Below are 12,602 nucleotides of genomic sequence, written 5' to 3' on the forward strand. Positions count from 1 at the left end.
AACATCTTGGCTTGGCCTTCACATGTGCCATCTCGCTGCCAAAGTGAGCTGTGGCATGACGGTTCGAACCCCGGAGCAGGGGAGACTGGGCTGCATGCAGGTCTCCGGGCTGGGCATGGGGGGGGGGGGCGGGCCAGGCAAGGCCAAGCTGGGCTGGGCTGGGCATGAGGGGGGGCCTGGGCCGGGCTGGGCTGGGCTGGGGGGCAGGCCAGGTCAGGCCAGGCTAGGCTGGGCTGGGCATGGGGGGGGGGGGGCAGGCCAGGTCAGGCTAGGCTAGGCTAGGCTAGGCTAGGCTGGGCTGGGCTGGGCTGGCATGGGGGGGTCAGGCCAGGCCAGGCTGGGCTGGGCATGAGGGGGGGGCAGGCCAGGCCAGGCCAGGCTAGGCTAGGCTGGGCTGGGCATGGGGGGGGGGTGCAGAGATGACTCCCGTTGGCAGGAAAAGAGAGAGAGAGAGAGAGAGAGAAAAGAGGACTGCAGAAAATAAAGTGGAGGTTTAAAAAAAAACATTTATTATTTTCACGTTAATTGTGTAGAGGCATGTACTTCATTCACAACATAGGGACAGGAAAATTAACCAGACAAGAAAAATATATGCAGTCATTTTTTTACATGATCAATATATATATATACACACACACACACACACACATCGTACAGTAGGACACTGTAACAAAAAGGAACTGAACGTAGCGATAAGCAAGAGCTCCAACAGGCAACATCCGCACTTTATTTGCAGAAGTAAAATGTTAAGTGTAAAAAAAAACCCATACAGAAATGAAAGGATTCGCTCTCCAACCTACAGGAGTTTAGTTTATATGGCTTCATTTACGTGGGCGTGGCGAGACAGATTAAAAACATTATGCAAGTAGTTGCACTGGAAATATATATATATATATATAAAAAACAAAAGACCGAGTAAGCCCGTTAGCCCGCCCCGCCGTCACCAGAAAACACGCTGTAGCTTGGCTCCATGCTTTCCAGCTGCAGTCACATGGATGTATACAGATGTGTACAAACCTCGTGGCTGCACAGGGGCATTTCTCTTTAAGACGTTACAAAATACCCCCCAAAAAACAACCCCCCCCCCCTCCCAAAACACCCAATTAAGCATTACAAACACACACCCACACTTTAGTCTCTGGGCAAAAAAACAGTCCCGGAGCAAGAATATAGGCAACTGTAAAACACCGGGACGGCCACTGGGGTCAGGACCAGTGGCTCACCGAAGGGGGTGGGGGGGGGTGGAGTGGGGGGCAAGCTACGGCTGTGTTCAGACTGCTGCTGAGTGATTTATCTACATTCTCCACTCAATCGAAACATAGAGCCACAGCTCGGGTCCGAGTGTGTGTAGCCCCCCCTGCGCACCGTGGAGGCTGCCCCGTCAGTCACCGGCTCGCCGGGGGGGGGGGGGGGGAAGAGGCGAGGCACGATCAGGCCAGAAATAGAAAACTCTGCCTCGACCACACTTACCCCACCCCCTCCCCACCCCACCCCTCCCCAAATCAAGACACTCTCGCAGGCCCGTCTGCAGGTACATTCAGGTCCAGTTTCGACAACATCAGCAGTGAGACGCACACCAGCACAAACCCGCCCCACAGCACGACGAGCGACTGTCGACTAGCACATCACCGAGGGGGAGGGGAGGGGGGGGGGAGTCCGGGAGGAAACCCACTCCCCCAGGGACGGTGAGGGGGTGTGACGAAGGAAACGTGACAAGTGATGGGAACGACGAGGTTAATGCAGGGTCGGGTCCTTCTCCCACGAGCAGGACCAGAGGAGTGGCGTGTCACTCACAGAGGTCTTGTTGCGTGTGGTTATTCTGACGTGAGGCTGCAGCTTTCCCTTTGCAGGGGCGCTCGTGTGAGCGGGAGGATGTTGTGTGTCAATGCTGCAATGCAAATACTTCCCCCCCTCGCTTGTGAAGCAACCCTGCTTTCGGCGGCGCGGCCGGAGACTCCGCGGGTCGCTCACACACGTCCGTCACGTACTCGGCGCCCCCTTCAGTACCGGCCTTTCAACACGCTGGATCTCCTTTGCTGGGCCAAAGGCCAAACGCTGCCAGGACATCCGTGCACGTACATAGGCCAAGAGAAGGCCGAGCCTCGGGGAGGAGAAGAAGCAGCAGCAGATTACACAAGTCTGATTTACAGAAGTGCTGGAAACCCGATTCACTGCAACTGAAATTACACATGGGGGGGATCAGTGATTACGAGTTAAGTTCAAATGTGCACCAGCTCTTAGTCACCTCCATGTAGGTGCAGCATGACAAATATTTTCCAAGAAAAACACCTTCACCTAATAACAATTAACACGAACTGACCTTTGACTCATTTGTCAATATTGTACAAACCCTCATTCTTTTTTTCTCCCTTTTTTTTTTAAAGTCCCCCCCCCCCCCCCCAACTCTTCCTAGCTGTCCCGGTCTCTGCTCCACCCCCTCTGCCGATCCGGGGAGGGCTGCAGACTATCACATGCCTCCTCCCATACATGTGGAGTTGTCAGCCGCTTCTTTTCACCTGAAAGTGAGGAGTTTTGCCAGGGGGACGTAGCCCATGGGAGGGTCACGCTATCCCCCCCCCCCCCAGAACAGGCATCCCGACCGACCAGAGGAGGCGGTACTGCAGCGACCAGGACACATACCCACATACGGCTTCCCACCCGCAGACACGGCCAATTGTGTCTGGTCTGTAGGGACGCCCGACCAAGCCGGAGGTAACACGGGGATTCGAACCGGCGATCCCCATGTTGGTAAGCAACGGAATAGACCGCTATGCTACCCGGACGCCAACCCTCATTAACTTGAGTGGGTGCAGATGATCTGGAGTAGAACTGGCATCTGCTGGCCAACACCGATACTGTGAAGACACGGGGCAGGATGGGTTGGGTAGGTAATGCGGTTGCCCCACACTGACAAGCTAACATCATTTGGTAAGGATGCCACAGGCTGAGGTGAAAGCAGATGAAGGTAAAGCTCAGATGTTGTAAACACTTCTGATTTCGAGGTCAGAGCTCTTGATAGGTCAACCCTTATTTGGCAACAAACAATAGAGGCCTAGTAAAGGCTGAAGCACTGTGCTATACAAAGACAGGCTTTAAGAGGATTTAGGGCGAATGGGAAACATTAAGAACAATCATTAAATCAACATATGGCAACAACTTACTGACTCTCCGGAACAGGTAGTAAAGGACACTGTACATTGCACTGGGTGAAATGCATCTCCCATATGAGAGGGTCAGTGCATAAGCAGCAAGTGAACACATGTAAACCCAACTTGCCAGTTAACACATAAAGCTGGATAATTCAGTCTGTTAGTTTTAACAACCACTTGCAACTTACCTTCTAAAGTACACACACACATACACACACACACACACACACACACTCTCACACACCCACCCACACACCTAATAGCTATCATCTCCAGATGCTTTTTGCACAATAAAATGCTGAAAGTGCAAATGCGCCATCTTGTGCTCAGTTATCCAAAATGCCATCCAAAACCCAGCTGGAGTCTCCCCTAGCTTCCCCTTGCGATGATTTGGTCCAGAACGCCATGCAGGAGGGTCTTCTGTGGTATGGTTTGGGTTTTGGTTGGCAACTGCCCATCTCTAAAGTGCGGTCCATACACTTGCTCTAACATTACATGTTGGTGGGTGGGGGTGGGGGTCCATATAAATTGTTCCATTTCTGTGGTTTGCACTTACTTATGTGGCCTTTTGTAAACACAAGATGGAAAAGAATCTACACAAATACTCTTCTGCCCATCCCAAAATCCAGTTGTAGCTTGTCCCCCTTTGTTAATGGCGTTGTCTTCATTAATCTCTTCAAATGTTCACTGGCACAGCCAGGAAACCGGGGGCCACAAGTTTCCTTATTGAATACCAAGCACAGGCTCGTATTTCTTTCCAGCTTGGGCAATCCATACATTAACGGACAGTCTGAGATGAACATTTGAGGTGTGAGGCATCATGATTTCAGGTGAGAAAACACCTCCTGAAATAACCCAATAGAAATGCATTTGAATGTGTAAGTGTGTGTGTGCGTTTACGCGTCTCAAACGTGTGTGCATGTGTGAGAGGGGAACGAGCTTGCAGGATTCCCCCCCCACCCCCAATGAGTAGGGGTGAAATTCACTCATGGCACTGCATGCTAAAATGCCAATGCCAGTAATGTATCAATGCGCCGCAATGGGCAAAAGGACTGCATTTCCATGGCAATGCCAAGGGGGACTGTAGAAATGGCTGTGCTGGGAGACTGTTTCCATGGTGACAAACTAAAGCGTAGTCTTTTTTTAAGGCATCGAATTAGATGGCAGAGGAGTTAATCCTACGATAGAAGAGAGGAGAAGAAATGAAGACAAAGAAAATTAGTCAAACGTGTTGATAAGCATCGACTGTATAGCCATTTCCAGTTTTTAATGTGCATATATGCAGTGAAAACTATCTATGTACATATGTCAGTGAGCCACAGTTGTGACCTAAACAACAAATTAATTCAAGAGTTGTTGATTCACCTGGTTAGGACTCACTCTCCATGGAGATTGTAATAGTTTCACTTCCAGCTGTGAAGTCAGAGGGAGGAAAGATGTTTAACAGTTGACAGACAGGAGAACAACAAGGAGACACTGACACGTGCAATATCACCATCGCTGACAAGGAGCTTACCTGATTTCAGGGTGTTATTAGGCATGTGGTCTCCTGTGTTGTTGGCGTGTTGGTCGTGGTTGAGAAGGCGGTTCTGAGAGTCGCTGAGAGGCCCCGCTGGGACATCAGCAGTACTGGAAATAAACGTACCCAACAACAAAACAGTCAGCGTTAGTAATGCACACTGGAAAAATAAAGTAGTTATTCTAACATAATGTCTACGGCATGTTTCACAGCCTCGTGTGAAATTCTCATCCGTCAGACTCGGACCGATTCATTAACTGATCACCTTTTGCTGGACTCTGGATTCAGGGAGACTGTAGGCTGCTCTGGATCAGCACTGACCAGCCGTGTAGGGAACGTCAGCCCATCTCCCTGACTGAGGTCCAAGGGGACAGAGAAAAACAAATTCACAACGATTGCATTTAAAAAGAAACAATTTGGAGTTATTTTTTACCTTGTGCATATTAAAAAAAGAGTGACATACATTAAATATGAAGTTGCATTTTTGTCGCTGATTAACTCCAGGCACATCAGCTGACTAAATTCAACCAGAGAATGGTTTCAGCCAGCCAGTCAATAAATGAAATCTCTAAAATGAGATTAAGTCTTTATATAAAAAAAGAAAGAAAAGGGAATCAAGGCTTGCTGATAGCCCTGTTCATAGCAACCAGCAGTCAGCAGAACTTCCTGCGGTATCGGTACGTACTCATTCTTGAAATTAGATTATATGTGATATCAATTAATTCTGACTGCGCACGCTCAGTTGTTATTTTTTCCCCATCACATAAACTCAGATGCTAGCTTGGTCAAGCCTTCGTTTGTCTCTCTCACCTAGTGAAGATGGGCAGCAGCCAGTACTTTTTCTGGTCTCCAAAAACCTGAACAATGTTCTTCTTGAATCCCAGCGAGAAGCCGTTTTTATCAGCGCCTGTCCTAAAGACTGGCGCTCTGAACGCCTCTGAAGTTTCAGGGAGAAACAGAGGGATAGCATGGTCATTGAGGACCTAAACAATAGGTCATTAAGCAACAATAAAACAACAAAAGTTCGATTGTTTTGTTTTAGAGCCAACACTGGGATCTGTAGTGTGATGAGACTGAGATGGGATGGGTAGGCAAACTGAGGACTGTTTGTAAAGGTTTCACTTGAGGAAATGAGTTATTTTCAATATTCAGCTTTATACTTAAATATTTTACTTTTTCAGATGGTTGTTCAGTCTAACCCAGGGGTCGGCAACCTATGGCACACATGCCCACGGTGGCACGTGAGGCCATTAATACGGGCATGCGCAGCAATCCAATAAATTTTTTTTAAAAGTAAACTTTTTGATAAAAAATGTTTTTAATATAAAATACAACCCAACGGTGAACTGAACAAACAATTAGATTTAAAATAATGCTGAAATAATTAATTCTCAAAGTACACTTCTTTTTTTTTTTTAATACATTTATTTCTAGTTTTTCCCCTTATCCCACCCCTTAACCCAAATGGCATACGGCCGGAACTCTACTCCCCTGGCTCACGTTTCCACAGGAAGGAGATGTTTGACGGTTGGAGAGCGCACACGAGTGACGTAGTCTATCATGCGCCTCCTCCCCCTCCCTCTGAGCGCAGCGTTACAGCGGTAGTGAAAACGTAGCATAGCTAGCAGCTAGCCTTGTGTTTCGCTATAGCTCAAGAACAACTGACGATGGCAGGAGCCAAAAAAAAGAAAAGAAAAAAGAAAAGAGTCGGTTGTCTAATATTCGCCTCTTTAAGCCGTCTTGGACAAACGAATTTGGATTCGAACTTCAAGTGTGAAGCGCCATTTTGAAACCAGGCTGGAGGGAAAACGTCAGAGAGGAGGCGGGGTCCCGCAGAGGGCCGCGGCCCCCGGTGTGCCGCCCAAAGCTGTACGGTCGCGCAGTGCGTTGCTAAACACGGGAAGCCACCCTCCGATGGACAGTATATGGTAGCGGTCACGGATGAACAGGCTCGCTAGCCACTGGCTAACGGGCCGGACCCTTTAGTCGACCGGTTAACGTTGTCGCCCGTGGTGCGGGAGATACGGGTTCGCGTCCCGGCTGTGGCGGTTCCCGCGGCAGGTCATATTTGATGGGTTACCAAAGATCAGGGGCGGATCTACAGGGTGGCAAGGGGTGGCAGCTGCCACCTCTGGGACACAGTCTTGCCACCCCTGTTGCCACCCCATTTATAAATCAGATAATATGTTTTTAAAGTATATTTTATGTACATGCATGGTGAAGGTCAATGAGACCCGCGCCAAACTCATCTCAAACAGAAGTCGCCGATTTAGAATCCCCCCCCCTCACAGGCGCGGATCTACAGGGTGGCAAGGGGTGGCAGCTGCCACCTCTGGGGCACAGTCTTGCCACCCCTTTGCCACCCCAGGAAAAAATCTCTAGATCCACCACTGCCAAAGACCGATCCTCAACAGGCCCAAGAAATGCCCGTTTCTGCAAGACCTGTAGAGAGGCGCATTACAGACATGGCTGACAGCACAAGACACCAGCAAGCCGCTGCACTGAAAGACGTGTCGGTATTCAGCACAGCTCTGGACGAGAGAGTGGTTATAAACGACCTTCTACGTCAAGCAGCGGTTACCCGTTATGGCGACAAACAAAGGTCACACTAAATCGGTAAGATTGAATTAATTTTCTTTTTTTGCCCTAGTAATTTTCACACATATGCACAAATAATAAACTGTGTGGAGTGCAGATCTTTTGGTATGTGGAGTCTAGACAGGGAGACGAGCAGCAGCAGTAAATAGATAAATACATAAATGCTCATTATAAAAATGAACTGGCACTCGGGTCTCTGATTTTTTTTTTTTAAACTGTAAGTGGGACGGGACATCCAAAAGTTTGCCAACCCCAGGTTGCTCTGTTGTAACTAAATATAGTGTTGTTTCTTTTCACTTTAAACTGTTTAAATGTGTGTGTGTGTGTGTGTGTGTGTGTGTGTAAGAGATCTTTACCTATAGTAGACCTGTTCTTCCCTACGAGCCACAGGTGGTAGCTGAAGAGAGACAGAATACTGATGCAAAACATGGCCGCCACAAAAAAGAGAAACAAGACATGGAATTTGGCATGAGTGTCTGGCAGCTCATTCTGGGGAAGAGATGGAAAAAAAGAAGAGGAGAGAGTCAAAACCAAGTTCACATGGGAAATATTCTGAGAAAGAGGATGTGAATGAGTTAATAGAAAAATAAGTGAGAGAGAAAGAGAGAGAGAGAGAGAGGGAAGAAGGGTGCCATGTCAACCACATCATGACTACACAGCACTGCATGCACAACATGACACGCGCAAGACAACGATAGGTGTGACACTGCAGCGCTAAAGGCTTTGGAGGGCTGGTGGGTTACCTTTGGGCAGTTCTCTGCCGATTTCCTCCGGCAAAGCTTTAGTACAAACAGAGACAACACAGGTTAGCAACACCGGGGGAGAACAGGAGCAATAGAGGATGGAGAGACGGGTTAAACGGACAGGTGAGGGGGAGTTTCGAAATCTGGAAATGTATAAGGAGTCAAGGCCAAGTAGGTCAAAAAGGAGAAAGGAGTTCAAGGACAAACGAGTGTGTGGGAGACGTTCCCAGAAAAGGGAAGAAAAAAACGATGAAAGGGGGAGAGATGGAATGAGAGACAAGTGCTGGCCAGGAAGTACAGCCAAATTGGAGCTCCCACAAGAAAGGAGAGAGAGTGAGGAAAAAAAGAGAAGTGTTAGTGGCATGCTGAGTGGTGTGACTGATGGCTCTGATTGGAGAGAGAGAGAGAGAGAGCGAGAGAGAGATGAAAGAGATCAGAGAACAATGACCCTGTGTTTGAGAGCTAGGGATAACAGAAGGGCAAAGTGGGGGGGTAAGGGGTGAGAGAGGGCAGAGACACAGAGGAGCAGCACATCTCAGTACAGAAATGGTTGGCATAATGCACAACAGATCGAGAAAACGCACATGTGGGCTTTTGAATGTGCCGAAGTGCTTCCTGTATAAAACCATTCACTCCTGCACGGACCAACACCCACACCGCATATTCACAGGTTGTGCCGATAGTGACTGAATGGAGACTGTGGGGATGTGTTGGATGTAAGGATGTGTCTGTGAATCATACTTACTGTCCAGAACTTTATGAAATATTGCAATACGGTGGCTGCGATGAACAAACAGTACACCAGCGAGTAAGCCAGGAAGAGAATGAAAAACTTATAGTTGGAAAATCCTACACAGTTGTTCACCCTGGAGACACATGACAAAAGAAGGTCAATAATTGCATCACTTCCTCTGATGCAGGATGTGGCTTTACCCACATGGACTTTTAAGAATTGTGAAAACTAAATGCTACTCTGAACAGTAGTAAAACAATGAAATATTTTATGGCAGTTATTATGCTGAATGTGGGCTACATACCAGGGACAATGGTGGTCCATCTTTAGCACACACCTGTCACACGGCGAGGGAGAAAATGAAAGAGGATGGATCAAAAACACAAAAACAAAAAAACAGATGGACATATAGTGAAAAGGTGATAAAAATGCCAAAATGATGGAAAATAATAGCAGTGAAATAATCCCTAACTGTAGTAACATGCACTGATCCATTTACAGAAAAGGTTTTTAAGAGTGTTTGTAATAGGAGGTAGTTTACATACGTACATGTCACAGGCAGAGCAGTGGTGACACCGGTCTGGTTTGATGACTTGACAGCGGTCACAGTAGCGGATCGCTGCATCGGGCAAACACACCGAGCTCCGATTATTACGGTAGCACAAAGTCCATCACAGGACCACACACAGGTGGACAGTTAGATGGAAAGGTGAACTTGGATACACATGACACGAGACAGACAAGTGCAGACATACCTCCGGCCCCTGTGCGGGTGTAGAGAGGTAGGCTGGAGGCGGCCCTCCAGAGGATCTCCTGCTGGGACTCAGGCCTCTCCTCCTTCTCATAGCGCTCCTTGTCTGCTTTGGCTAGGCAGAACTAGAGAAGGCAGATTGACAAAAAGTATACATGTACAGTTTTAGTACACTTTCCCAATGAATGATGGCAGTGCGGTACAACCCTTTCTAAAGACAAAGAGGACTATTGGCGTTTAAAACATTATAAAAACATTTATCATTAAGCATGGAAGACATGATTTGTAGAAAACAGTTTTCTCTTGTGCTAGACCTTTAATAAAAGGCAGATAATGCACTGGGATAAAAGAGCAGAACAAGTTACCTACCCTGACCAACAGGTTATTTATTATTAGGGATGGGCACGAGTATCGAGTACTGATTCAGAGCCTTAGTGTTCAAAAATGGTTGGTGTAAAATATATATATTTGAGACTGATAAAATTAATCAAAACATCGATAAATACAAGTTCATAATACTAATAAAATGTTATTACTGTAAACAGTTCTAAAATAAATAATGTTAAATCAATTTCTTCAGGCCTATTAATAGCCATGACTCCGACAGGTCATGCCACTTGCACACAGTGTCGACCACCATGCTGATGGAGGTGTGGAGATATTTTGAACAAACCAGTGGAACAAAAGCTCAACGCAAGACATGCAGCATCCAACTCAACCCTCACAAGCATACAAATGGAAGGATTAATCACCTGCAGGTCAAGCATGCAGACAAAACACAAGATGATGAAAAGCACTCGGTATCACATTGTTAGCCAGCACTGCCCAGCTTCGCTGTGAGCTGGAGTGAAGCAGATTACCCAGCTAAATGTCAATGAACTAATTTCCTCTGCATTTACCTTATCTTGTTGAGACATGAACTCAAATACCTTAGCCATTAGCATTTAATAAAATAAGTGAGTGTGTATAGCTTATTTTCAGTGTGTGTGCATCAATGTTACAGGGTACTTGAGTAATCACTTCTAGTTTCATGCCAGTACTCAAACAAGGAAATCAAATCAAATGCAGATCCCTAACCATAACCATCTGCCTACTGATGACGGTATCATCACAGTAGTACTGCCGTGGGGAAAGATAACTCTCACCACAGTGATGACTGTACACTATTTGTCTGTCAAGTTATAACAGCAGGAGGCAACAGGCACAAGGTCCCAGTGGGCTCATTTTGGGAAATCAGATCATCGTACCTCTTTGGAAGGTTTGGCAGGCTTGGTGAAGATGGTCTTCCAGTAGGACCATACGAACATGATGAAAGAGAGGTGGAAGAAGACCAGGTAGATAACTAGAGGGAAACATCAAGCAAGGCATCAGGAATAGTGGCGTATGACAGACTTTACTGAATGCAAGGGAAGTGTTGTGTGTGTGTGTGTGTCAAAGTCCAATTTCTGCCAAGTTTACTTCCTGGTAGACTTACCCTGCTCTCCCAAACTGGGGATGGTGACTGCAAGATAACAGATGGGAGAAATTAAACCATTAAACCAACAGATTGATGGGCCTCGCTGGTAACAGTGACTTAGGGGTGTTGTCATAACATGCAAACTGTAGCTGCACGATGTTCATGCCATGTCCAGATCAACAACATGACTGTTAATACATCTGAAATCTTATTCTCTCTCTCTCCCACTCTAACAACATGACTGTTAATACATGTGAAATCTTATTCTCTCTCTCCCACTCTAACAACATGACTGTTAATTCATGTGAATATTATTTTCTCTCTCTCTCTCTCTCTCTCTAACAACATGATTGTTGACAGATGTTCTCTCTCTCCCACTCTTACAACATGACTGTTAATACATGTGAAATCTTATTCTCTCTCCATCCCTTCCACTCTTACAACATGACTGTTAATACATATGAAATCTTATTCTCTCTCTCTCCCACTCTAACATGACTGTTAATACATGTTCTCTCTCTCCCACTCTTACAACATGACTTAATACATGTGAAATCTTATTCTCTCTCCATCCCTCTTCCACTCTAACAACATGACTGTTAATACATGTTCTCTCTCTCTCTCCCACTCTTACAACATGACTGTTAATACATGTTCTCTCCCACTCCCACTCTTACAACATGACTGTTAATACATGTTCTCTCTCTCTCCCTCCCACTCTTACAACATGACTGTTAATACATGTTGTCTCCCACTCCCACTCTTACAACATGGCTCTACGAAACACCCCTACTGCAGGGCAACGTCTGCTCCAAAACAGAAAAACAGCGTAACAGCCTTTGAAGTCAATCCTATCTCCAGTACTATTCTTCCAAGCGTTTGCCCATTTTAGGACTGGGCCTCGTTCATCAGAAGATCAAGACCAGTTCGCCCGTACGGAAGGACGCAACGCTCCGACGACGCCAGGCTAACGATGGCCCAAGTCGTCCGGGCTCTCCGTTTAATTGACGGGGCAGCCTGCCGGGCGGGCAGCCTGCCGGGCGCGCAGCCTCCCTGCTCGGCGTGGTCGTTGTCCATTCAGGCCGGGGAACAAAAGAGGGCGAGTGGATGAACGTCACGGCGACGCTCCGCTCCGCTCCCCCGTCCGTCCGTCCGGACCAGCGCGCATCATTTCCCCAGAGACACCGAGCGGCGGCGGCGGCGGCCTTCCCTCACGTACGGGATCAATAACCGTACCTGGCTCTCGCTGGCTCGCCGACAAACCAACCCCCCTCCCCACTTCCTGTTGGCCGGCAGCTTCTGCTGTGTGTGTGTGTGTACAGCGGGATCAAAACACTGTCAGCCGAAAGCGGTCAGAGATGTTTTTTTTTAAAAACAATAACAAAACAAAACCAGACACAAACCGCGAGAGGATGTACTCACAAATACACAGCTCCACCACATACGCGTAGTAGGACCAGCACACGACGAGGGCGATGAAAACGACCGGTATCCACGCCAAGCCCCGCTGACAGCATCTCAGGACGTGTGTGGGCGCCATCTTTCTCCCCGCAGATGGAAGGGCGTGTCGCCGTGGCGTCGGGGAGCGGAGCGGAGAAACGAAAACGCGCACCCCGGCCAAACCCGCTGACTAGTCGGGCGTCAGTTTGCGGA

The 12,602-nt window shown here is 47.6% G+C and overlaps 1 protein-coding gene across 1 annotated transcript; it reads right to left on the reverse strand.

Annotated features, from left to right (window-relative positions):
- Positions 1 to 2,576: 2,576 nt before the first annotated feature.
- On the reverse strand, positions 2,577 to 12,600 carry LOC130130169 (palmitoyltransferase ZDHHC20-B-like). The gene is made up of 13 exons (XM_056299912.1): positions 12,372 to 12,600; positions 10,968 to 10,994; positions 10,741 to 10,835; positions 9,498 to 9,618; positions 9,292 to 9,361; positions 9,047 to 9,079; positions 8,755 to 8,875; positions 7,623 to 7,755; positions 5,479 to 5,605; positions 4,934 to 5,023; positions 4,666 to 4,778; positions 4,515 to 4,562; positions 2,577 to 4,327 (listed from the first exon to the last, which is right to left on the reverse strand). Exons 1-12 carry the CDS (start codon positions 12,487 to 12,489, stop codon positions 4,519 to 4,521), a joined length of 1,092 nt encoding a protein of 363 aa, XP_056155887.1. The 5' UTR covers positions 12,490 to 12,600; the 3' UTR covers positions 2,577 to 4,327; positions 4,515 to 4,518.
- Positions 12,601 to 12,602: the final 2 nt, after the last annotated feature.

This window comes from Lampris incognitus, chromosome 19 (genome assembly GCF_029633865.1).
Source record: "Lampris incognitus isolate fLamInc1 chromosome 19, fLamInc1.hap2, whole genome shotgun sequence".
Classification (NCBI taxonomy): Eukaryota; Metazoa; Chordata; class Actinopteri; order Lampriformes; family Lampridae; genus Lampris; species Lampris incognitus.

Coding starts and splice junctions, on each gene's coding strand:
- LOC130130169 (XM_056299912.1), bottom strand. CDS start 12,489: ATGGCGCCCACACACGTCCTGAGATGCTGTCAGCGGGGCTTGGCGTGG. Junction 5,024..5,478: donor CTGCTGCCCATCTTCACTAG/GTGAGAGAGACA, acceptor CTTGGACCTCAG/TCAGGGAGATGGGCTGACGT. Junction 4,779..4,933: donor AATCCAGAGTCCAGCAAAAG/GTGATCAGTTAA, acceptor GTTTATTTCCAG/TACTGCTGATGTCCCAGCGG.